Source organism: Microcebus murinus, chromosome 13 (genome assembly GCF_040939455.1).
Source record: "Microcebus murinus isolate Inina chromosome 13, M.murinus_Inina_mat1.0, whole genome shotgun sequence".
NCBI lineage: Eukaryota > Metazoa > Chordata > Mammalia > Primates > Cheirogaleidae > Microcebus > Microcebus murinus.
The window spans coordinates 64,879,421-64,906,708 of record NC_134116.1 but is presented as its reverse complement, the minus strand read 5'-3'; the positions used below and the strand labels follow the sequence as shown (position 1 = coordinate 64,906,708).

General features: G+C 36.0%; 1 protein-coding gene across 1 annotated transcript; it reads left to right on the top strand.

The window, feature by feature from the left end:
• Nucleotides 1–486: 486 nt before the first annotated feature.
• On the top strand, nt 487–25,573 carry ITM2B (integral membrane protein 2B). Its single transcript, XM_020290394.2, has 6 exons — nt 487–813; nt 18,694–18,822; nt 20,335–20,541; nt 22,950–23,060; nt 23,517–23,667; nt 24,833–25,573. Exons 1-6 carry the CDS (start codon nt 697–699, stop codon nt 24,916–24,918), a joined length of 801 nt encoding a protein of 266 aa, XP_020145983.1. The 5' UTR covers nt 487–696; the 3' UTR covers nt 24,919–25,573.
• The last annotated feature ends 1,715 nt before the right edge of the window (nt 25,574–27,288 follow it).

Below are 27,288 nucleotides of genomic sequence, written 5' to 3'. Positions count from 1 at the left end.
GAGGGAGGGAAAGACAAGGCAAGTCGGAGCCAGGTGAACGCCCGTGGGTGAGGTCTGTGGAAGACAAAGTCAGGTCACGAGGACAGAGAGCTTTGAACATTCCGGCGCTCTACTGAGTCGGTTCCCTAATAAGCGAGAAAATGGAAATGTAGACGCACAAAAATTCCACGGCCTTTAGGCTCCGGGTGCGGGTAGGTGGCAAGGAAGCGGGGGCCCGCCGCCGCCAGAGGCTAATCTGTGGCGCGCGGCGAGCCCAGGAAAGTTCACCGACTTTGCTACAAACCTGCAGCACTGGGCCCGGACGCGAACCGGTTGGGAGCGAATTCAGAACTGGAAAATCCAGGCGGCCCCGAGAGACGACCCGCCCTCAGCCGGCTGGGCCCTCCCGGGCGAGCTCCTCCGCGCGCCCGGCCTGGGGGCGAGGGCAGGGTCCGCGCGGCGCCCCGCCCCGCCCCGCCGCCGGCCCCGCCCCGTCCCGGGGGTGAGCGAGCCGGCCCCGCCCTCGCGCCGGAGCTGGGAGGCTGCGAGAGCTGCGCCGCAGTAGCCGCGTCTGCCACCGCGGGGCCGCCCGAGCCTGCCCAGCTGCCCGCAGCCGCGCCCGGAGCCCGGCCGTAGAGAGGCTGCCGCCGCAGCCGGGAGCTCGCAGCCCGCGCCCCCAGCCCGCCGCTGCCCTCCAAGGGCGCCCCAGGCCGCGCCATGGTGAAGGTGACGTTCAACTCGGCTCTGGCCCAGAAGGAGGCCAAGAAGGACGAGCCCAAGAGCGGCGAGGAGGCGCTCATCATCCCCCCCGACGCCGTCGCGGTGGACTGCAAGGTCCGAGCCGGGGGAGAAAGGGTCCTGGGGGTGCTGGGCCCGGCCCCGGGGAGCCGCGCGGGCCGAGCGCCCTTGTGCACGCAGGTGGCGGGGCGCGGGGCCGGGGCCGCGGGGAGAGGGGCCGCGGCGAGCCGAGCGCCCCCCCTTTCTTGAGGGGCGCAGCTCCTTCTTTGTAAGGAAGTGCGTGTGCAGGAAGCGGTGCAGGACGCGGGGTCCGGGGCTTGAGAGGCCTGGAGAGTCGAGGGTTGGAGAATCGTGCCGAATTCCCTGTCGTTTGTGCAGTGCGGGGAACGTGCGTGGGGCCGGGACTTAGGTGGTTCCACCTGGGGACTGGCGGCGACAGGCAAAACAACCACCGAGTTTGGCACTTCCTTCCCAGTATAAATAATGTTCCTAAAATGGCTGACATCATCACAAGCCCAAACCTCTGTTGTTTCCTACTTTCATTTCTAGCCTGAACTGCACTTGGACGAAGTCCAGCAACTGTAAACGTCTTAATTTTAAAAGCGGTTTTTTTTTCTTTACCTGCTTTTTCCACGGCGCTTCAGTAAGTGGGAGGTCAACTTCATCATTGGGTCTGGAGAGGGGGCGAGGTGACAGTCTTCTTGGAGTAGGTTCTAGCTGTTTATTTTATAATTAAAACAAACATTCCTGGTAAAGATCAGTAATTACTATTTGGATGTTAGTGTGAAGCCAACAGTTGGCTTTTAAATTATCTCAGTCTTTGTGAGGACTCCTTATGCTAAGTGAAACTAAACAGAACAAATTTGCCCCAAGGTCCCTAATAAAATTCTTCATTTTACAGTCCCTGTTTAACCCTAAGTAAAAATCATGAGTGTAGTTAACTTTTAGTGGCTTACAATAATATTCATTTAAATATGAGTGTAATTATCTCACAAGTTAAAATAGCCCGCAGCCTCTTCCTGGCAGATCTTTGGGCTGCAAAAATTAGAAATTTAACTGTAGAAGTTATGTTGCTTAGCTTATTTTTTCGTTAGCACTTTTCAAGAGTTATTATCAGTAGGGTAAATTTAGTTTTAACTTAAAAAAAAATCATTGTGTGCCAGGAATAAGTAATAAGAGTTTTTATATGGTCTAATTAAAATTATTACAGAAAAGCAGACCACTAATATACTATAAAAGATTTGAGAATATAATGTTAATCTGTACATGTCTGTACTTATTTTCTGGAAATGTTCTAGTTAAAAACAGAACCGTCAGGGGTTGATATTTAAATGACTGCCTTGCCTTGAAATACGAACAGTGAACTGATTCCCTAAAAGGATTAAAGGTTTCGGTTTTTGTATTGTTTTCCTGAAGCTATTACAGTCTTGGTCTTAAAGAAAATGTTTGGAACGCACAGACAAAAAAATTCCAGTAGCAAATTATCTTAGTTCTTTGTTTATCTAACATTCATTGAACCTAAAATAGATTGATAGTCAAGTACTCAGTCACAATAGTCTCAAATGCCATTATATATAATAGCAATCTTAATGCTGTTATATATATATTTTTTATATTCTGTAAACAAATATAACTCCTCCCATTTAAAAAAAAAGAGCATCAGATGATGTCACTTTAGACTGTTTTTTTTTTCTTCTCCGTATTGAAGATTTGCAAATCTAGATAAACAATTAGAATTAAGTTTGCTGAGCACCTTGAAATCTGACTTTTGACATTTTTTTGTCATTTCTGAAATGGTAACCCTGTTTTCATATTCTCAGAATTTCTCATAAGTTCACCATATTTAAATTTTGTGGTCATAGCTGCTATAAAAAGTAACTATTCATAGCTCTGTGCTTTGTTTTGCATTTCTTATTTTCTCAGATCCCTAAATCCAAAGAGAAACACTACTGGGACTAAATGAGGGCCAGAGTCTACCCTCTTTAACCACAGAGCAGTCATGGATGAATTGGTAGATACAAAATGACTAATTCTTTTTCCAGCTATAAGATAAAAGACTTCTTCAGTGGGTGTCAAAATATTTCTCTACATTAAAAGTAGATTCTTATAATCAGTAACTTAACGGGTAAAGGAAAACCTTACTTAATGACAGACATTTGTGAAAGAACTTCTGATCTCTTTATCTTAGAGCTTGGGCAGTGATTACATAATGTTCTCTGGCTCCTTAGGGGTGACTGGGTGGCAGCCACCTTGTCTGACTGCCTGGGCTGGGAACAGAATCAGCCTTGGTGTGTTTAGCCTGGGGCATTTCCTTTGCTTGCTTGGTTGAGATGATCAAACCAGGCTGGTTAATGGCCCAGAACTCCTGAACAAGAATTTTTAATATCTTTAACCCTCCTAGACCACAATATCCCATAGACCAACGTTTTTTTCAAAATGTGCTCTTAAGGAGCACCTGCTCTTGTATCATCTGGAATTCTGGTTTTAAAATGCAGATCCTGCTATCTTATGCCACAGGAATTCTGATCACTCTAGTCAGCCGGCTTATATAACATGCATTCCAGTACTTTTACATTGCTTCTGTCTTGCTCTTTGCAGAGTAAGTACCCTCTCTGGAAGCAGTTTCATTGCCCTATGTTTTGATGTTGTCTTTTCAGCAGTGATTAATACCAACAACCATTTCTGTTGATTATATTATCTCAATAGCTTGCTGTTTTTTCTTCTTTTGCTGCATTTTCACCTTCCTCCACCTGACCCTGTAGGCACAAAGCTCTTAGAAGTATAGAACCAGCAAGATGTAGGGGATCTGTTTTGTATAATAAAAGTGAATTTGAAATTATACACATGCTTTGTGTGATAAGGCAGCAGTTTATTTGTGTCCACAACTTTGAACCTTGGACAATTGTTGCATATATGCAAATATCAAAGAAAATACCTAATGTACTGAATCAGGAGTCCCAGTTTTGTCATTACGTAACTGTTTGATCTTGGGCTTAAATTTTTAGTTTTCCTGTCTGTAAGATGAGAGGGTAAGACCAGATGGTCTGTAAGGAGTCTTCCAGTTTTAAAATTCTATGAAAATGCTAGGATTGCATAATTATATTTGGCAGGAATTATATTGTTTTAATTTTGAAAAATAATAACTATGTCCTCGTCCTAATCAGACTGTTCCCTTTCTTCCTTTCAGTGTTTAACATGGTACATTTTACCTCATACTAAGTAGCAGTGGGTCAAAGAGAAAGGCCATGGATACAAGTATTATGTAATACAGCAAATTTTCATTTTTGGTTACCTCACTGTAGAACAGTGAAGTTGTCAGCAACTCTTTTTGTTGCAATGCCTGCTTATGAAACCCCTTTCCCAATATTAGGCCTCCAAAAAGCTTGTTTGCTTCACAGATATCCCCACAAGCTGTTTTGCTAATAAATAATGTTGCTTCCTCTCTATCTTACTTTGTAGGTATTTATAACAGAGAGGAAAGTGTGTGTGTATGTGGAGCAAGATGGGAGTATGGGAGAAAGTGAAGGACTAACCCATTAAGTTCTGAGTTACTCATCACAAAATGACTATTGGAACCCTAATTCTTTATACTTTCTGATTTTTCCTATTTACACAATCAGGACTGAAGGGTTTGGTATTATAATTTAGCTTTTAGTTTATGTTGGTGGTTTTTATTTTTTGTGCTTTTTGGCAGGATAGGGAGAAGGTACCTAAAGTCCATGGCTGGATATTTACTGAAATGGGTTGATCTTTTAGAGAAGGCATTGGGAGCTTGTTTCTCTTTAACCAAAGTGCATCTCTTTACCTTGTTATGTAATTTAGTGTTTGCAGACATTGGCCAGTTAAAGTTTTACAGTCATTTCATTTTAGTTCTCCATGAGGATATTGATATGTGAAGTGAGAGTTTTGTGCTAGGAGATAACTGAATTGTTTCTGTGCATCCCGAGTGCCTTGGCAAGACCTCCTGTGTACACATCCCTGGTATATATCCCCAACAGGACACTGCTGCTGCTGGGCAAGGTTGCATATTGTGCAATTAGAGGACAAGTACAGAAGTCCTCCCAAGATTGTAGTCTTCCCAACTATACAGAAGCAAGTATATTATGCTTGGAATAATAATAAGCTTGTAAGACTTCATGGAATTTGACTTTGCAGTATAAGAGGTTTATGTGAATAAACACATTTATGGTACAGGCCTGTCTAATATGATTTAGAATTTGACTTACATGGTAAATTGCTAAAGCTTGACTTGTGTGTAAATGTATGTAGAAAAATGTATTAAGTAGTAATTGTGGGACATTTTATTTCTCTTAGTTTTATCATACCACAACTTAAAAATCTGGAGTATCTATTCAAAAGCTCCATTCTTTTTCTGAAAGGAAATATTACCTTCTGAATTCATTTTTTAACTCAAGCTTCTTGAATTGCTTTGTATATCATAGTGTCAGTAAAGGAAGATCCAGAAAACAAATTGTGCCTTTCAAATAGGACATCAGTGAATTTATCCTCTTACGCTTTTTGGCAAGTGTGCCACTTCTTATTAGAGCTTGAAGACTTAAGGAGGAGTTAAGGACTTTCCCACCAGTGGACTTAAGGCTACAGTTGCTACCTGTTAAAAGATTTGACAATTCTGAATTTCTCAGTGAGGCGATTTTTGTCTAAATGATGTAGAAAATAAATAACACTGAAGCTGTGCTTTCAATAAGCTTATGTTATGTGTAAAGATAGTTATTGCCTGGCTCTCTTATTTTTTTTGTATAATACTTACCAGTGAAAAATCTTTTATAAGGTAGACAGCTGAAAGTGAAAAATTGGAAGTTAGAATATGACTATAAGGATATCATTTTAAAAATGATACTGTGATTATCTCTTTTAATCAGTATTTATGATACATGTTCTTAATAGCTTTAAGGCAATCTACAATATAATCAATCTTATTTCATAAGTGTTACCAACAATTGAATGAATAAAATTATTTTAAATAATTTCAGATTTTTTAAGCTATTTAATTGATTAGAGTAACAGGAATTTTATACAGTATTTCTTTAATTGTACCATTTGGGGAATAATCAAGAAAGAATGAACATAGACTTTTTATTCTTAAATAGAAAAATTTGAATCTTGAGTTGTAGAAATGAGAAAATTACTCTTGTTTTTATGATAGAAGGATATTCTAATTTTTCACTTAATTTTTTCTTTTAATGCTGGTAAGTTTCCAGCAGTAATTTTATCACTTAGAACTAATACAGATATGCCAGGAGATAAATTAATGTTGAGATAAAATTTACACAGTTTTAAATACCACTTTGACGTGAAATATCCTGGAAGTTTTATTTAAAATATTTGCCTAGACCTTTTTTGGCATAGTTGAATTGTATTCTTTAAGAAACAGGTTTTAGTAGATTTTTGTATATATTTGAATGTTTAACTTTTAATTCTAAAATTGTTTTTAAAAATTAAATTTGTTTTCAGAATGAGCTAAGGATAAAGTTTGTCTTAAATTATTTGGTCTATTTATGTATGATTATAATATTTAAAATTATTCTATATAAAAACCAAAAAGTTGCTGTTAATTTAAGTCACTTAGATCACTGCAACATCCAAAAGAAGACCCATTTTTATGCTGAGAAAATGGTTTTGAGAGCCAGTCTGTCTAGGACTGCATTATCAGTTTCTAATCTTTTTATAACTTTCTCCTTCAATTCTTTTTTAATTTGCTTTTATTTTAGTACAAGGATGTAAAATTTCCCAAGCCCATCGGTTTTACCTAGAACAGTGGTAGGTATGTTAAGCAGAGATGGCAAACTCAATGCTTCCTGGGCCCAAGCAAATGACTTAGTGAAGCTGGGCTTTTTGCATATTAAACAGCTTAGAATATTCTTAGCTTTCATTATTTAAAAAATGGGTCCAATTTTTAAAAGCAAGCTACAAATCAGGATTTTTATTTGGATTCAGACAAGAATGTAAGCCCAGAACACCGAAGGCCTGACATGGGTCACTGTTTTACAGTCTCCTTTAAAGTGCAAAGCAGCTCTGGCAAAGCCCAGGGGTTCAAATATGGCCTGCCACCTGTTTTTCTATGGACCAAGAGGTGAGAATGATTTTTACGTTTTTAAATGGCTGGGGAAGAAATCAAAAGAATATTTCTCCCTTTTTGCCTAGTACCCACAGAATAGAGTCCAGGGAGAGTTGCAGTTCAGGAAGCAATACTGCCTAGTGATTGAGAACTCAGGCTCTGTAGTTATACTTCAGGGTTTAAATTTTGCTTCTACCACTGAAGCTACTTCAACTCTTTGTGTCTCAGTTTCTCCAAAAGCAAAATGGAGAATATCATAATCTATAACAAAATAAGCACAATACTTAGAATGGAGATAAGAATCAATAGATGTTAGCTGCTGTTATTATCAAAGTTTCACTTTTTTTCCCCCCCTCATCATCCTTGTTTTGGAACATTGCTTCTTGTGTTATTATTACTGTTTAGCCCTATCTCACATGTCAATTACATGATAATATTGTTGGTACTTTTTTCTCACAAGGTATTTTGGTAAAGATTCATTCCTGAAACTTAAAAACCCTTAGGACTCAGTAGCTGTATCCATTTTCATTTAAAAAATGTATATTTCTCTATTATGTAGAAAGTGTTAATAGATTTTTTTAAATGTCATTTTGTGTTTTACCAAAGTAATGCTAAGTTTTAAAATGCATGTAGTCCTGCCCTATCTTAGAGAGAGCACATTTCTAAAAAATTGTAGTATCACTGTACACAGTAAAATGCACAGATGTTGAGTGTATGGTTAGGCCATTTTAAATGTACACACTTGAACTCTAACATCCAATCAAGGTAGAATGTTGCCATCACCTCAAAAAGTTATTTCATGTCCTTTTTACAATCTGTCCTCATCTGTGCTTAGATGCAACCACTAATCTAATTTCTGCCCCCATAGATTATTTGGAGGCAGTCAGTGTTCACTCGTAGCTTCTTCTGGTCTTTTATTACCAGGGTGGCCACTAGACTAGACCCCACCTTTATGCAAAGTAGAAAAAGGCACTCTCTCTGATGTGATGGAGAGCAGAGCATCGACTGGCTTCAAGCCCCATGGATCCCCTTGACCTGGCATCCTTGTGCTGGAAACAGCCTGCCCAACCATACATGGTGATCTCAACTCCATATTGCTCTATATCAGTTGTTCTTAAACATTTTGATCTCAAAACCTCTTTATACTCTTAAAAATTGTTCAGGATCCCAAAGAGCTTTTGCTTTATAAAGAATAGATAGATGAATGGATGGATGGATAGATAGATATTGTTGGTGTTAGAAATCTGTAACATGTTAACATAAATAATATTTTTATGAATAATATAATTTTCTAAACAACCAGAAAGTTTAAGGAGACTGAGAGTAACATTGTTTTACGTCTTTGCAGTGCTCTTTACTGAAGAGCTTAATAGAAGACCGCTGGATTCTCTTATCAGTTTCTGCATTCAGTCCGTTGTGATATCACACAGTTAGCTTCTGGAAAACTCCACTGTATACTAGTGAGAGAATGAAAGTGAAAAAAACATTAGTTTTGTTATGAAAACAGTTTGACCCTGTGGACCCCCCTGAAAGGGTGTTCCTGGACCACATTTGGAGAGCTTCTACTCTAAATATTTGCTTATACTGCCGTTTCATGGTTTGTTTTTCTGTCTTATTTTTTGCAGTTCTAGATATTACCTAGTGATAATATTCTAATGGAAGGTGAATGAATATTTAGCTTTTTCTGTGTTTACACACCACATATACGATCTATTCTTCTGGTCTAGTTATAGCAATTTCTGATTACATTTATATTCAGTGCTTTTGTAAGTTCATAAATATTATTTACATCTGAGTAATGTAGTATACTTTTATTTCCTTTCTTGTATAAAAACTTTATTTTGCTTGGATTTGATCATGCCTCTTGGGGCAGGAGGGAAGGTTGTTTTCAATTTTAATTTAAGGATTTATTACTAATTTATCCTCAGACTCTGGACAGCAATATATTAATTTCCTTTCTGTGTCTTCAGATTCACCAGGTAACTTACCAACTTTCATATTTTTCTTGATGATTTCCTACCTTTCATTCTTCAGCCTTCTAGTCCAGACTGATGGCACTCTAGGCATGTTGCTGCATGGATATCCTGAGAGTCATAATCATCCTGGAATTGCCTTTGCCTCTGTCCCATTTCAGAGCTGCAGTTTTATGAATCTGAAGCAAAAGTGTCTGAGATAAATTTTTTTTAAAACCTTGCATGTCTGAGAATATTCTATCCTCATACTTAATTAATCGATATGGATAATTAATCTTGGTATAAAATTTTAGGTTAGCATTAATTTTCTCTCAGCATTTTGATGGCATTGCTCCATTATCTTCTAGTCTGATGTCATTCTAATTCCTGTTTTTTTGTGTATGATCTTTTTTTTTTTTTTTTTTTTGTCCTCTAGGAGCTTGAGATTTTCTCCTATGCCTTAGTATTTCTTAATGCTTTCAGCTTTCAAAATTTTTATTGACTTGACTTCTGTGCTGTCATTCATTTCCATTCTCTGTGGGTTATGGTTTATTTGTTTATCACTTTATCATTTTATTGAGCTTTCAGAAGGAAGTAAAGATAAACTTTTGACTGAAAATCAATACTAGGACTTCAACTCAGCTATCTTGATAGCTTTTTAAAGATTTATTACAGTATTTTCTTTTACATTAAAAGTGGACTTAATGATAATTAATAATGGATAATAATGGAAACCATCTGAGTTATTATGAGCACTAATTTAAGATCAGACAGGATGGCCTAGAAAGATAGATGAGGCATCCTCTGGTCTCCTTCTCCCTCTTCAGAGTTCTAAGACTGTCTCCTTCATGACTAACTTGGAGACAGCTCACTCCAACTTTGTGGTTTTGCTTTGTGGCTTTATTATTCTAACTTTACTCAGGTTTCATTTTTGTAATTAATATTTTGCCTTTTTCATTTATTTTGAAATGCTTATATGCGGGTGTGCCTGAGTTATTTTCCTTTATTGTTTTTGTTTCATCTCTGTATGATTGTAATACTTTTTGCTACTATCCTTTGTAATTTGATGAACAATAAAGAAAAGTCCTATTTTGTCAATTTATTGAAAGTAACAATACTACCATTGTAATAGTTAATACATGTAGTACTTATGAGTGTGGCTCAATTCAAGTAAACCTATTACAGTAGCAGAATTCTGTAGAAACTCAGGTTAGGTAGTTTCTGGTTAGATATGTATGTTATCCAAGTATGACATTGTGTCACTTCATTTATTACCAGAGTTAATATGCCTAAGCTGTTTAGTCAGATAGTTGACCTAATAGGTCCCTTGTTCCTCCTTCCCCCTTAAGATGTACATGGAGTCAGATGATATTCAGGCCTTACTACCTCCATATATTACATGAATAATTTTACTTTTCTGGGCCTCATTATAATTATCTATAAAATATGTTAAACTAAATGACCTTTTTTAGGAGGTCTTTTCTTTCTGAGCACTGTGCAAATGACATACATATTCAGAAGCATTTATGACATAGCCAGACAATATACCAGGAATTTATAAATGACTAAGCACCCCAACTTTTAAGAAGCATATAGTGTAGCCAGGAAAGACAAACCAGTTATGTAAACCAAATTAATCATAACCTCCTTAAATGTCTGTATCTGCTTTCACAAGATAATCATGGCCCTGAACAAGAGCAAGGAGAGTGGTAGATTTAGGGAGCATGATCAGGTATTACCACTGAGTATTTACTGTGCATGCATTTGGTGCTAGGCAGTAGGGCTCATAGGGTCGAGCCTTCACTGTAGAGAGACAAATTGCCCTGATCTAAAGAACTGGAATTCTTTTTTCTAGTAGTCATTTTGTTTAACTTCCAAAATTCTGAACTTGGATTTGGAAGTTATCTGTAACTATCCACATTTAAGTTATTTTATACTTTCAGAAGAATGTACTTGGAATTTTCTTACTAAAAGTTCTGTATTTAAGTAGAATTACCAACATTTGAATATGAATGTATAATAATTATCTTGTTGAATGACACTAAAATCCGACATTTGTATAAAAGTGAGTCCAGAATCATTTGCTGCTTTTTCTCCAACCTTGACAATTAATTTTGTAATGAATTATAAATAAGAGTAGAGTAGTCCTGTCATGCTTAAAATTTTTAGGAAGCCAGTTGATACTCTTGTTGGGAACAATATGAACTGATGACTCAGCCAGTAGTAGAAGAAATATAACTTTATTCCTGGTAAATGCTTTTATTAACAATAAATAACATTTGTATATAATGCTATTTATAAACATCTGCCTGTTTGTGCTAGTCTAGGCTTTCTTTTTTGCTTTGCTAATGTCTTTTAACTTGCCATGTAGAAAACAGAATAGAGATTGTTAAGTTATTCATATACTAATATTCTACTTTGTACTAGATACTTTGCTTGTCCCTGATGATACAAGTGATTGAGTTATGATTCAGCCCTAAATGCATTTACAGCCTGCCTGATTTTTTTTTCTAGTTCTGACCTATTTTTCTTTAACCTAGGCCTGTGCTAATTTTATGTGGTACTCCTTTCATAGATTTCTCATAATAGTTACGTTGTTATACAATGGCTTTAAATTTTTAATTTCTTTTTCTTCCTGTATCACTATATATTGTAGGATTCGTTAACAAAAAAGTATGTTAATGATAAATCTGTTTTGTAGACATTGTAATTTGAGATTAAGTTCTCCTTTTTAAAACCTTCCACTATTCTAAATACAGAATAAAGTGATAAGTTTATTAATCATAACATGTTGGAATAATTTCTAATTTTGACTTTACATATTAATTTAAATGAAATCCAGTGTTGACAAAAGGTCACAGGCCTTTGTGAAATACAGTATGGTACCTACAAACATAAAAAGTAGCTTTCTGTTTCTGTCTGTGTAATGCCACCAATCAGTTGGAAAACTGCTTCCTTTTTATATGTCAAGCATAACATTTCTTGTGTGGACTCTGTCACTACAGTTAAGACAGTAGCAATCTGATTTGAAAAGGCAAATTAGGAAGCAAAATTCAGGTACTAATTTAAGTGAATAAGAGAAAATGCAAACAAATGTTTGGTATCTTTATAGATTGTTAATGTCTCAGGCAGAGATTTTGTGTTTTACATATAGCACATATATTTGGTAATCAATGCTATTAATAATAAACAGGTCACTAGATCATTCTACCCTTTCTTTCTTTCCATACTGGGGAAAGAAACCTAACACAGAAGCCAGGTGAACAGAACATGTACCGGTCTCTAAAATCCAGAACTCAAAACCCTTTCTATGGGGAGGTAGTCTAGATTGATTGTTTTATATAATTAGGTTCTCAAAAGGAAGCATACCCAGTTGTAGCTGGAAATGAAGATCAGAAGCAAATGACATTACAGAAGAGAGCTTGGTATGCTTGGCTTTCAAGTAGGGAAAAAAAATGAGAAAGGAGTTGAAAACACTACACTATTGATGGAAAACCCACTTTTTAAAAATTTCAAATCACTAAATTTTTTAAACAGCAGCAGCTAATTCTCTATTTTGTAAAACATTATACAGGCCAAGCAACACAGCTGACCTGTGTACCCCCATACTTACCTATATTATATCAGCATGTTTTGGAAGGTACATGTTTCTAAGTAACTAAATCTACTTCTGAAGGTTCAGTAAACTCATGATATTCTGAGTTAAATAAATTATATTGGTTCTTTTCCATATTTCTTTTTTTGGGGGAGTTCGTTCGTTTGTTCGTTTATTTATTTATTTGTTTGTTTGTTTGTTTATTTGAGACAGTCTTGCTCTGTCACCAGGGCTAGAGTGCAGTGGCATCATCATAGCTCACTACAACCTCAAACTCTTGGGCTCAAGCGATCTTCTCTCCCAGAGTGCTAGGATTACAGGTGTGAGCCACCGTGCCCGGCCAATTTTTCTATTTTTTGTAGAGATGGGGGTCTCGTTCTTGCTTAGACTGGTCTCAGACTCCTGGCTTCAAGCAGTCCTCCCTTGTCGGCCTCCTAGAGTGCTAGGATTCCCAGCTTGTTCCCTAATTGTTAAACCTAAGAGAGATTTTTCCCTTCAGTATCCAGGTTTCAAAAGTATCGTTACATTTGCTATCATAATTCAAAATAGTATATCTGAGAGTTTTGGAAAAAATGTCTCTTAAAAGCATCAGTCAGGCTGGGCTTGGTGGCTCACGCCTGTAATCCTAGCTCTCTGGGAGGCCGAGGCTGGTGGATTGCTCGAGGTCAGGAGTTCGAAACCAGCCTGAGCAAGAGCGAAACACCGTCTCTACTATAAATAGAAAGAAATTAACTGACCAACTAATATATATAGAAAAAATTAGCCGGGCATGGTGGCGCATGCCTGTAGTCCCAGCTACCTGGGAGGCTGAGGCAGGAGGATCACTTGAGCCCAGGAGTTTGAGGTTGCTATGAGCCAGGCTGACGCCATGGCACTCACTGTAGCCTGGGTAACAAAGTGAGACTGTCTCAAAAAAAATAAAAAAGCATCAGTCATCCTATGAAGAATGTTCAAATAGAAGTGCTTACAGATGTGAAGTGACTTTCTAGTTTGAGAACAGCATAAAAATTATATGAAAAAAAATCTATACATTTTATGTTTATAATTGAAGCACATTTACTGAAGCCTCTTTCTTAGGCAGCTGATTGAGGTGACCTAATTTTTAACTAATTGGAGTACCAAAAACAGAATTTACCCTTCATTTTGCTTAAGATATTACATAACTGGTTAAGTAATTTTACTTTATCATCTGATGCTAAGATTTATTTGAACCAGAAATCAGTACTTTGCTAGAATGAGAGTGTGTTTGAAAGGCATGTCTTTCTATACCTACTGTTGAGATGTGGTTATAGGCCAGCATGTGCTTCAGTGTCTTCATTTATAAACTGGGCTAAAAACCTGAGGTTTAGGAAGATTAATGAGATGATAATGGTACAGCACTTGCGGGAGTTCTGTTATCTTACAAGCACAATTCAAGGTGCACCAGTTTTATTGCAGTACAAGGGGAGGAAATGTCTCAGTGAATTGTTTTAAATTGGGCCAGGTAAAGTTATATACCCCAGAGTAGAAGCTCTTACTTATTATTTTTTCAATTTCTTTAATTATAAAATATCTCAAGCATACAAAAATATAGAGAATTTATAGTATGTTTTATGTTTTTAAAGTCTTAAATATCAGATACTTACATATACTGAAACATAGTTGTATATCTTGTGTATCTTTCTTTTTTGGGGGGTCAGCAATTATGTTTCTTAGATTGGTCTAAAAATCAACCGTGCTAGTTGAATGTTTTAATAGAATTGTATATGAATCTATAATACTTTATTCTCTTGAAGGACATTTAGGTTATTTCCAATTTGTTGTTATTGACAATACAGTGAACATTTTTGGATATACTTCTTTATGCACATGTACGAAAGTTTATCTAGAGTTACATACCTGGGAATGGAATTGCTGGGTCTTAAGATAGTATGTATGTTTAGTTTTATTAGATACTGCCAAGTTGTTCTCTAAAGCAACCAACTTCCATTAGCTGCATTAAAGTTCTCAAGTTACTTTTGTTCCATACTTTCTCCAGCACTTGCTGGTATAAGACATTCTTTTATTGCCTGGTATATATAGTTACTCAGTTGATTACTTTCCTCCCTTCCATATTGAAATATAATTTACATGCAATAAAACTTACCTATTTTGTATATGCCGTTTGATTGACTTTATGGCAATTATTAAATATATGAAGTTGTGTATCCACCTTGACAATCAAGATATGAAACAGTTCCATCACCCTAAAAGTTTCCTCGTGCCTGTTTGTCATCAATCTTTCCTTCCCCAACTTCTTCCCATGGCAATCACTAAGCTGCTTTTTGTCATTATGGTTTTGCCTTTTCTAGAATTTCATAAAAATGTAATCATACAGTGAGTAGTCTTTTGTCTTGTACTTCTTTAACTTTGCATGTTTTTGAGATTCAGCTTTGCTTGTATGTTTTATTTTGTTCCTTGTTGTTTAATGTTTTATGGTATGAATATACTATAGTTTATACATTCATCAGTTGATGGCTTTTCGAGTTTTCTAGTTTGGGGCAATTATATGAGTAATAGTGCTATGAATATTTATGTATAAATTTTTCACTCAGTTGATTTTTGATTATTGCTTTTTAGCAATCTTACTGAACTCTAATTAGTTTGAATAATTTGACTTAATTTTCTGTATAGATCATTTAAAAATAATAACAGTTTTGTTTACTTTTTTCTAATCTTCATACCTAATCATGTTCTTGTCATTTGTATATTGGTTAGGATCTCTAGTACAATGTTGAGTGAAAAAAATCAATCAATATTAGTGGGCATCCCTGTATTCCTGACTTGAAAGAGTTTAAGTGTAATGTTTCACAATTAAGTATAAGGTTTGCTGTAGGGTTTTGATCATTCACCTTACTGTTGTTCAAGAATTTCACCTCCTGCTAGTTAGCAAAGAGCTTTTATCATGAATGGAACTTGAATTTTGTCAAATTCATTTTCTGTGTATTTTGAGATGTCATGGGGTTTTTCTTTTTAAATCTTACATGTGTGGCTTTTTAAAATAAGACTTATTCTTTGCAGTGTTAAAATGTAATCATTTTAAGAACACCTTCAATAAATCTCTTAGGTTAAAAACTTTTAAATCTTAAATGTACTTTCTTTTCTATGACTCAGATTGTATTATGGGACATCATTTATCTGTCATATGTAATGTTAATTTTGACTGTCAATTGCTCAGGTTATGAGCCATGTATTAATCATATCTGACTTTCCCACAGGATCTAGCACAGTACATTGCAAATAATAAGCCGTTAATAAATGTTGAACTCTGGGCTGTTGTTCCTTGCTGAGTAGCCACAGTTTGTGTTGTGTCATAAATTATATTCCTTACCCCCTTCCTCCATTATGCTGGCTGCTGATGTAACTTTTGTGAATCATAAACAATTAAATAGTTGAGCTTTTCTCTTTTAATATTTAAGTTTCATTCACTCATCAAATATTTGAGTGCCAACTAAGTGCCAGACGAGGCTTGGAACCACCAGTAATGAAAAATGAGTATGAGTGGATACTCACAAGAACCTTACAGCCTAGTAGAGAGAGAGAAGATCTATATGTGACTTGTTCTAGTGCAAGTTAGAAAGTGATCACCTAGGAATTTAGGGAAAAAAGATTACACAGGCTTCAAAGACTTGATAGCTCTTTGATGAAAATACGTGATTGGGGTGCATGGACTCAGGGCCTATAACTTGGCTGTTCAGAGACTTATTTCCTGATTCTTAAGCCATGTTTCACATTGTTGAGGTGCGGAGTCAGTGACCTGTAGAGAAGTGAAGTATTTATAAGGTAAATTCTTCAAGCAGTTGAATTTTTTTCTTTTATTATAATAGTCCTGAGGAGTGATTTTTAAATGACCATGAAAATCAAACTCTGCAGCATGATTTACAAAGGCACTTTGTGATCTGCCCCATCGCTTCTCAGTCCTCATCTCTCGCACCCCTCCCTGCCACAGTGGGCATTCCAGCCATACAGCATGTGGCCCTTGGAAATGCCGTGCATTCTGGCTCCATGGTTTTATTCATTCTTTGCTTTACATATAATTTTCTTTAGCTCTGTAGTCTGCCTGGGTAATGAGTATTTGTCCTTTAACATTCCACTTGAGTTATTTTCTCCCCTGGGAAGTCTTCCTCAGACTCGTCCCCTCTTACGTGCTCTCTGTGCATTTTTCTTTTAGAACCCATTTATATTTATGTTCTCTTTGTATATTTATCTGTTTTCCAGACTGATCCAACCAGTCTCTTTCTTGGCAGAGGATATATTTTCAGGGCTCAACACAGTGCTTGGCACATAGTAGACATTTATAATTCATTCTCAAAGTGATTGTTGAATAGTTAAAAATAATATACATTTATAATTTATTCTCAAAGTGATTGTTTGTTGAATAGTTAAAAATAATATATCAAACGTCCCAGAAGGTTGTTTTTGATTTGACAGTTTGGGCTGTGTATTCTTTTACAGGTGTCTGCCCATGCTCTTTAGCTATTCATTTATGTACATTTGGAAAAGAGAGCCTGCCAAACAGGGTGGGTGTGTGCGCACGTTTAGCTGTCTCAGCAGCTGATACCAAATGTTGGAAATGACTACTTCCATCTGTCATTTTCATCCCTCCCACCCGCCCTAAAATTAATTATGTTAGGAATAATTTCTTATCTCCTTAGATATTTATGTCAGACAAGGGCCTCAAGTATAAGGTGTATATTTTATCATTCAAGTTTCGTAATACCTTATGACTCCATGGAATTCTTAATAACTTTCTTTTCACAGATGGGATATCTTACATGGCTTGATAAATTATTCTAGGCTTCTTCTCATTACATATTACTTCCTTGCAGTGCACTCATCTTACAAAATATATTGACAGGTACGACAGCAAAGCGCAGTGCTCTCACAGTGCTTGATCTGATCCTTAGATAAAGCAGTATTTGTTGTTCAGTGTTAAATTCCATGTTTAAAACTGCAACCTAGGAACACTCTATCTAGTGTCCTGTTGTTCTTGGTTGCTTTGACATTTGGGATAGGACTTTTCCCAATGGTATCAAGTTAATATTCCTCATCTTAGAATTGAAAACATAAAACCTTAGCTTTCATTCGTAACTGAATTCTTGCTTCAACCATATCCACGCTCTTAGTCTAAGACTGTTTTTGTGCATCATTCATACAGGTTTTCTTCCTAACTTTATTTATATCCTATTACATAAGTTTAGGTCAAGTGTACTTTCTCCCTTAAGCTACCCCATATTGGGTTTTTCCATGTAAAGGATAGAATCATATACTTAAGAGGTTGTACTTGCATACTATGAACTAGAACACCTTTTATTATAATGGTTTCAAGTCAATTGAAGCCTTTCTTTTGCTGTCTGTATATTTCTTGAACCACTAGTTGTATAGTCACCTTTGTTTTCTTAGCCCTTCACACGTGAACTTGGGTACAAATCAGAAATCAGCTATAACTCTGAAGTAACAGTAGAGTGATGGAGTAGAAGGGCACAGGGAGGGAATTATGAATGTCATGACCCCAAATGATGTTCTGGGGCTAAGTTATTTTTCTAAGTGAGTCAAAAGCAAAATTCTGTAACAAATATATGCTAGTTTTATGTTTCTTGACCTTATAAGTAAGTTTTTATTTTGAATCTCTTCTCATTTTTCCCACTGCTCCTATCTTAAGAAAGGTAAAGAACTTTATCAGACTGGGATTTAGAATAGGGTAGTGAAATTATAGGATTACTTTTAGGTAAGTAACTTCATCCTTTTTTAAAAAAATTCCAATTGTTTAAAGAATTTTAGTATCATTATTTGTTCTGTCCCTTCTTATTTGCCTGTTACCTTTTCTTGTGGATTGTTTGGAATGGCTTTATTTTAACTGATGTGAAATATAAACTACGTGTAACAGACTGACACATAATTTTATAAGTGATCCTGATAGATGCGCTGAATTTGTAATATACAAGGCTCAGCATCATGATATTATATGACAAAGTTGTGTTGTAATCTTTTCTGACTTTTTAAATGTTAGGAGATATCACCAAGAGTTGTGCATGGAAAATAGAAATGATGGAGTGTACCATTGCTTCAGATATGGTTAGCAGGTGGACTGTTGAGAGTTAGAAGTAGGCAGAACTTTGCTTAGGGACCAGTGTCCCAACCTAAGAGCCATTGTGATGAGTCCTGGTGCCACCATTTAATCGTTCCAGGTTGATTTTGATCAGAGACCAAACTCCTTTAGTCTCTATGTCTTCATTCATTAAAATAATAATCCATAAGATTTTTCTAATTCTGAGCCTTCTGTGATTTTGCCTGGAGATATGATATTGACTATCTGATTTTTTTTCATATTTTAGGACCCAGATGATGTGGTACCAGTTGGCCAAAGAAGAGCCTGGTGTTGGTGCATGTGCTTTGGACTAGCATTTATGCTTGCGGGTGTCATTTTAGGAGGAGCATACCTGTACAAATATTTTGCACTCCAAGTAAGTGGAAAATTGTTTTTCATCTTTGACTGTTTTTATTTTTAGTTTTTGCTTTTCCTTCATGTATATTACAAAATTATTCCTAACTTGCTCTAAGTTTGCCCTTTTTTGTGCAAACTGTGGTGTTTAGCCATAGTGGCAGTCCTATTTTAAAGCTGTGTTTAAAATCTCTCCATCATATGTTTGCCAGCCCATTAGGCAGGCAGTCACTAAACGGAGAGTATCGTTGTTTGGAAATGCATCAGCCACAAATGTTGTCAAGTTGGTAGGCTGTAACTTGATGGCTAGTTTGAGATCTCCCATGATAGCCTTTTGCTCTTAGACCCAGAGTACACTGTCACCGTGTCTCTCTACCTCTTTCCCAGTCATTGGTTTCTCTAAAGAACTAGGTAACTTCAGCATCAATGTTGAAGTTAATGTAGGATGAAAGTTGTTTATAACTTCAGAGTGTTTAATAGTAATCCCAGTGGGTTAAGACATAGATTTTCCTTTTGATAATTATGATTTTATGGTCTGTTTTGTGGTATATTTCTCTTGGCAATAATTCAGTAGGTTTATTTTTTTTTCCTTAAGAAATCTTGAGGGGGAAATTGCTTTTAAAGCTTTTACGACTACTTCGAGTGTTTTAACATTTCAAAATTTGGAGAAACCGTTGATAACTAGACTTATTAAAATAATTTAAATGACTGGTTTTGGAACATTCTACCTGGGATGTATAAATTTCATACTCATTTTATATATTATTGAAGATAATGGCACTTTGGTAGACATTACTAAAATATTAATCATCTTTTTAAATACTGTTTTTTATGAGAAATATTTATGATAGAGAAAAAATTACCTGCAATTTCATGTCCAGAAATAACATTTGGTGCATTAAATGGTTTGTTATATACCCCTAATCTTTATTGTGTGTATATAAACACTTTTTTTTTTATAAAAATGAGACAATTTATTAAGATTTGCTGTAATCTAATATTTCCACTTAATTGTGGTATAGTTTAAGGAGTATCAGAACTACCTGTATGCATGTAGAAATGTCAGAAAAATTATCCCTTTTTTGGATAGTAACAGAAGAGTAATTTAATCAGTGGACCACCTCAAAAGTTTTTAAAGTATATTTTTTTCAGAAAAATATTACTAGCTTCTGAACATACTCTTTTATTAAAGAAGAAAACCATGCTTACAGGTAGAAGTAGACCTATGTATTTCTTCATATTTACTTGTCACCAGATGGATAATTGCTTTTATTTTCTATTTTTATCTACCACAAAAAATAAATGGGAAATCAGCTGCTTTTCTCCTTCTTCTACAGCTGATTTTTAACAATACTTCAAAACTTGATCTTAAAGAATGTTTTAAATCTGTAATTAAACTGTCTGACTTGTCATCTAAAAGTAAGAGTTTGCAAGCAAAATGCTATTTAGAAAGAGGTGGCAGCTTAAGTAATGCTTACATTTAAAAACCTGTCTCATGCTGAATTGATGAAATGAATGTTTAAACTCTCTATAGCCGGATGACGTGTACTACTGTGGAATAAAGTACATCAAAGATGATGTCATCTTAAATGAGCCTTCTGCAGATGCCCCAGCTGCGCGCTACCAGACAATTGAAGAAAATATTAAGATCTTTGAAGACGATGAGGTTGAATTCATCAGTGTGCCTGTCCCAGAGTTTGCGGATAGTGATCCTGCCAACATTGTTCATGACTTTAACAAGGTGAACCAAGTGACCAGAATTGTTAAAATAATGCAAGTTGTTTCATTGATGCTTTTTGTAGTTTTAATTTCAATATTTGCTAACTTATTCTATCTAGAGTTTAGTTTTTATTTTAAAAACTGGACTTGGGTTTCTCTGCCCTACAAGATCAACTGTCAACATTTGGTGTGCTCTGCTTTTCTGTAGCAGACCCCCAGTCTGGTCTTCCTACATCTTGTTATGCTTTCTTCCCCTGCCTTGTCTACTCTTAAGCCCACCTTATGCCTATTCCTCCTTTGCTGGCAAATTACTGTTATTTCTTACATGCTCCCATATTTTCTTAGATAAAAGGTAATTGTGTTCCCATTTTTTGATAGCATGTTCAGAAATTAAGAATTTCGTTAATCTGTTTTTAAATTCTCATTCTACATTTCTCCCCAGCTTTTGAACATTCTTATGCAGTACAGAAAAGTTGAATTGAACACTCAAAATCTTCCAGCAGGTTCTAAAATTTTGCTGTATTTCCTTCATCTTTTTCTCTCATTTGACACTTTACTCCTAAATACTTAAGCTGTTATCTCTTAAGAATGAGAATATTCTCCTACATAACTACAGCATCTCTATCACATCTAACAAAATTAATGTGACAATAAGAGGGCTGTCTGGAAGGTATCCAGCCATTGTTAATATAATTTTTCATATTACATGGCTAGATATTTTCTGGACAGCTGTTGTATAGTATAGTAGTCTCCCCCTTGTTTGCGGGGGAAACATTCCAAGATACCCATTGGATACCTGAAACCACAGATAGTACTGAACCCTGTGTACAACCCTATAAATACTGTCTTTTTCTATAATACATATTTATAAATTTAATTTATAAATTAGACACAGGAAGAGATTAACAATAACTAATAATAAAATAGAACAGTTATCACAATACGTTGTAAAGAAAGTTAGGTGAATGTGGTCTCTCAAAATATCTTATTGTACTGAACTCACCTATTTTCGGACTGCAGGTGACTGAAACCCTGAAAGTGAAACTGCAGATAAAGGGGAAAGTACCATATTATTTAATGCCAGTTTATATTTCAGTGTCCCCAGTAATTTTTGTCCTGAGAATTTTTTGTTTTTTCAAATCAGGATTTAGAGATTCAGAAATTCACCTCTTTTTTTTTTTTTTTTTTTTTTTTTTGAGACAGAGTCTCACTTTGTTGCCCAGGCTAGAGTGAGTGCCGTGGCGTCAGCCTAGCTCACAGCAACCTCAAACTCCTGGGCTCGAGTGATCCTTCTGCCTCAGCCTCCCGGGTAGCTGGGACTACAGGCATGCGCCACCATGCCCGGCTAATTTTTTTATATATATATATCAGTTGGCCAATTAATTTCTTTCTATTTATAGTAGAGACGGGGTCTCGCTCAGGCTGGTTTTTTGAACTCCTGACCTCGAGCAATCCGCCCGCCTCGGCCTCCCAAGAGCTAGGATTACAGGCGTGAGCCACAGCGCCCGGCCAGAAATTCACCTCTTACTTGTGGTTTTTATGTTTCTATAAGCTTGCCGTTTGGATCACTCAAACATATTACTAAAGTTAGCTTTGCAAACATTTCATGCCTAATGAATGTTTATAAACCAGTTTGAAAAATTACTTTTTCTATTCAAGATAATAAACTTTATCTAAAACAAATAGTAAATAATAGCTAACACTTTCTGAGCTCTTAGAAATCTAAGTGTTAACATGGTTTGGTTTAACTCAATCCTAAAAACCATCCTGTGAGACAGTCTTTCTCAACCAGGGTTTCTCATCTGAACCATAGACCTCAAAAGCATTTAAGTGACTATTTTTCCAGTTCTCTTAGAATGATAGTTGTATTCTGAATGCATAGGAGAAAAGTTAATCTTTACTTACAATGGGTGGATGCTTTAGAGCAGGGGTCCTCAAACTTTTTAAACAGAGGGCCAGTTCACTGTCCCTAAGACCGTTGGAGGGCCGGACTATAGTTTAAAAAAAACTATGAACAAATTCCTATGCACACTGCACATTTCTTATTTTGAAGTAAAACACCCGCATTGTGGCCCGTGGGCCATAGTTTGAGGATGCCTGCTTTAGAGGGCATTTGGGCTTATAAGTGAGGGAACTATAATAAATCCTATCTCAATCAGAGGATAGGTATTTAGAGTTGATTTCAATAGATATTGTTATTTATTATAGAAACAAACCCCTGGTAAACATTTTGTTTACGAGTAGCAATAATTTTTTCTCTCCCATTACTACTTCCATCCCTATCCAAACAAATTTTTGATTTGTTGAAATGCAAGTGATTTACACATTCTAGAGCCAACCCATTTAAATAATACACATTATTATTAAAAATCTAATTGCTGCCTGTCTTACAAATATTAGTATAACTAAAATTTATCTTTTTCTTCCCAGAAACTCACAGCCTATTTAGATCTTAATCTGGATAAGTGCTATGTGATCCCTCTGAACACTTCCATTGTTATGCCACCCAGAAACCTGTTGGAGTTACTTATTAACATCAAGGTATAAAAATGTTTAATATTTTTGATTAATGATACTGTTATAGTGTCTTGGAATTCCCTGTTGAGAAACTAGCTCTGTGGGAAACCATTTTACCAGAATATAGCTAAGAATTTTATAAAAAGAGGAACAAATGCTAATGGTTTTTGGTTCTTTTCTTCTTTTCTTTTATAATGTTTTATATTTTGAAATTAAAATGTAATTTTTAAATTATGTTTATGTCTTCCTAAAGAGCCAGGGAGTAAATATTAACCAATTACTTAATTCTGATGCCCAAGACAATATGTAAACAAATAGGCATTACAGTATTCTAATAAAACTATTTATAAAAACAGATAGTGGGTAGTTGTTTTGTCAACTTCTGTTAATACTATGATCTCTAAGAATTTTGTCTGTTTTTATAGTCTGCTCAGTGTATGTTCTGAGATGTTCATGTAATACATTCTTTTATAAATGTAGGCTGGAACCTATTTGCCTCAGTCATATCTGATTCATGAGCACATGGTTATTACTGATCGCATTGAAAATGTCGATCACCTGGGTTTCTTTATTTATCGACTGTGCCATGACAAGGAAACTTACAAACTCCAACGCAAAGAAACTGTTAAAGGTAATACTTTTTTAATGTTAAAGTGTTGGCAGAAAAGTTCATTGTGTTAAACTAAATTTAGGTGAAGCCTAGTCATTGTTACCAATATGCTTGCCATGAGTAGTAAAATAAAATTACATTGTATCACAACATAATATTCCCATATTTCTGTAGAATTCATCTTAATTCTAAATCCACTCTTTTCAGATAGAGAGAAAAGGGTCAGTATGAAATGTCATTGTATTGAAATGTTGGTGCCTTACTTTCCAGTCACTCACCCTGCCCAACTTCCCATTTTCCCCCTCTGGTTCAGCCGTGTTGAAAGGGTTCTTCCTATCCAGAGGGTCTCTTGAGACTCATCTTGAGCTGTATTGTCGGGGATCTGGATTCTAAGCAGGCTGTTTGCCTTTTGGGTCACAATGAGAATAATCACTGTCAGGTTAGTTAGGAATTTGAGTGAGCAATTAAGAGCGTTGACATAACCGATGTAGCTTTGCCAAATCACTTTTTTTCCCCCTCACCTGAAAAATAAGGATAATTTATTATCCTTATTTCCCCATTATTTTCCCTTATTTCTCCTGTATCTCCCCATTTCCTTTTAAGATCCTTGTAAAAATAAAATGAAAGTACATGCAGCAGCTGCAGAAAGTAAGAAGTGCTATTCAAATGTACTATGGTGTGATTTCTTTGGAGTTGTGTCACCCAGTAAAAGTGATCTCCTAGCTTTTTCTTAGCTAGGTGTTCTCTCACCTCAGGCTGAGGAGTCATCTGGAACCTACTTGATTCCTTACAGCTTAAAATTCTCTTGGTTCATAATATTTTTTAAAAAGTCAGGCCTGTATACAGTGAAATTTACCGTTCTTAGTGTGCAGTTCTGAGTTTCCACAGAGACACACATGGTCATGCAAACACCACCAGAGTCAAGATATAGAACATTTTCAGTACCTTCAAGTTCATAAATTTGTAAGCAATTTGTATGACATTATTACTGTTGCTGTGATCTAAGATACTCAGTTCAGAAAAGGGAGAAAAATTATTTTCTTAAGTGTAAACAAATCCAAACTATAGAAACTTATGAAATATAGAGTGAAATACTTCTGTATGTCTATATAATAACTATGAAGTTTATGTGAATATTTATTACTAAAGAAGCAAAACTTAAAAAAAACTTTTTCTTCCCAAACAGGTATTCAGAAACGTGAAGCCAGGGATTGCATCACAATTCGGCATTTTGAAAACAAATTTGCCGTGGAAACTGTAATTTGTTCTTGAATAGTCAAGGAAAATATTGTGGAGAAAAATTTAATACCACAGCATAACCCCACCCTTTGTATTTTGTGCAGTGATTATTTTTTAAAATCTTTCATGTAAGTAGCAAACAGGGCTTCACTATCTTTTCATCTCATTAATTCAATTAAAACCATTACCTTAAAAAAAAATCTTTTCCTTTTTTCCAAGTGTGGTGTCTTTTATATTTGAATTAGTAAGTGTATGAAGTCATTGATAATAAATAGTACACTTCACCATAGATCTTAGGTGTTAGGAAGAATTAAAACTTCTTTAAATCATTTATCTGGATTTTTATGTTTTAATTATGCATTTTCAAGAGGAGGGGTTATCTAAAGAATAATCATATATATGCATACGTAAAAATGGACCACAGTGACTTATTTGTAGTTGTTAGTTGCCCTGCTACCTAGTTTGTTAGAGCATTTGAGCACACATTTTAATTTTTCTCTAATTAAAATGTGCAGTATTTTCAGTGTCATATTTAACTATTTAGAGTATGATTTTCACCTTTATGTTTTAATAACCTAGGCATCTGCTGTAATAATATTTTAGAAAATGTTTGGAATTTAAGAAATAACTTGTGTTACTAATTTGTATAACCCTTATCTGTGCAATGGAATATAAATATCACAAAGTTGTTTGACTAGACTGTGTGTTGTTTTTCCCCACATAATAAAACCAAAGAATAATTTGGTTCTTCATATCTTAAGATAATTTACCATAAGAAACTTTTTAAAAATTCAGTTATCTCTATACAATGGGTAAAATCATAGGTTTTTTAAAAAATAAAAATAAGCCATTTTAATAACTAAACCAGATTCTTTGTGGATACTAACTATTAAAGTAACATGTAAGACTCGATCTTGAATGATGCTGTTAAATGTAAATACTTTTAAATTTCATGGAAGGGCTATTATTAAAGCGTAAAGTTTGTAAGGAGCATGAGATACTCTGCTTCTCTGAGAATGTCCCCCTGACAAATGGAACATTATTAAGAGTTATAGGCCGGGCGCGGTGGCTCACACCTGTAATCCTAGCACTCTGGGAGGTCGAGGCGGGCGGATTGCTCGAGGTCAGGAGTTCAAAACCAGCCTGAGCAAGAGCGAGACCCCGTCTCTACTGTATAAATAGAAAGAAATTAATTGGCCAACTAATATATATAGAAAAAATTAGCCGGGCATGGTGGTGCATGCCTGTAGTCCCAGCTACTCGGGAGGCTGAGGCAAGAGGATTGCCTGAGCCCAGGAGTTTGAGGTTGCTGTGAGCTAGGCTGATGCCACGGCACTCACTGTAGCCTGGGCAACAAAGCGAGACTCTGTCTCAAAAAAAAAAAAAAGTTATAGTGATGATTTTTACATTTTTAAGGTTGCTTCTTATCTGAAATAATTCAGGATCTGCCACCATTTAAAATACCTAAGAGGTGATTTCCTAAGACAAAAGGAATTTGCAGATTCCTAAGACAAAAAAATTGCAGATTTTTTTGCAGATTCCTAAGACAAAAAAATTCAGTTGCAGATTCCTAAGACAAAAAAATTCAGTTCTGACTTCAGGAGGTCAGAACTTTTAAAGCTTCATAAAGGCTTTGGTCTAGAAACCAATTGTAATCCAAAGATATTATTTACTCATGGCTTTTGGTTTCATTTCAGTAACACTGTCAGAGCTTTAGGCCAGGCAGTTGGATATTCCAGGATTGACAACTTATTTGAGAAGAGAATATGTTTCGATAAAATGAGCACTGCTTTTCCCTACTTTTTGGGCTTTAAAATTCCATGTTTTTTCAGTGGCCTGTGAACACCTAGGAGCACACTGTTATTCATTCAGCAAAATCTTAACTGAGCATCCTTTATATGCCTAACATATATTATTGTGTTGAAGATACATTTACAAAGGAGAAAGGCAACTGCCGCCTTCTTGGAGACTCAAAATCTAGGAAAAGACACTGATAAAAAATCAACTAATTACACTACATTGTGATTAGTGCTGTGAGGGGCAGGGAGGAAGAGATCCAGGTGCTTTGGAAACAGAGGGTCAGTGAAATTTTTAGAATGTTAAGTGCGTGGGATCAGGTCATGGGGAAACTTTAGTACCATCTTGAGGATTTCATTCAGTAGACCATGGGCCACTATTGAAGGTTGCATTTTGGAAGGAGCATATTAGTTTCTGTTTTCCCATTGAATATAATTGTTACATGGTATATTTAAGTAGCCAGACTGCAGCAATAACCCTAGTATCTCACTGGCTTTGCACGGTAGAAGCGTGCTTTCATCACATTCCCGTGTGGCAGGCAGACTCCGGGTTCACAGCGACCCAGACTTAACACTTTGCTGTAACATACGATTTTATTGGAATTTT

Excerpts from the sequence above, each read along its gene's own strand:
- ITM2B (XM_020290394.2), top strand. The coding sequence starts at position 697 with ATGGTGAAGGTGACGTTCAACTCGGCTCTGGCCCAGAAGGAGGCCAAG. Across the intron at positions 18,823-20,334 it reads ACAAATATTTTGCACTCCAA|CCGGATGACGTGTACTACTG; the intron begins GTAAGTGGAAAA and ends AACTCTCTATAG. Across the intron at positions 23,061-23,516 it reads AGTTACTTATTAACATCAAG|GCTGGAACCTATTTGCCTCA; the intron begins GTATAAAAATGT and ends TTATAAATGTAG.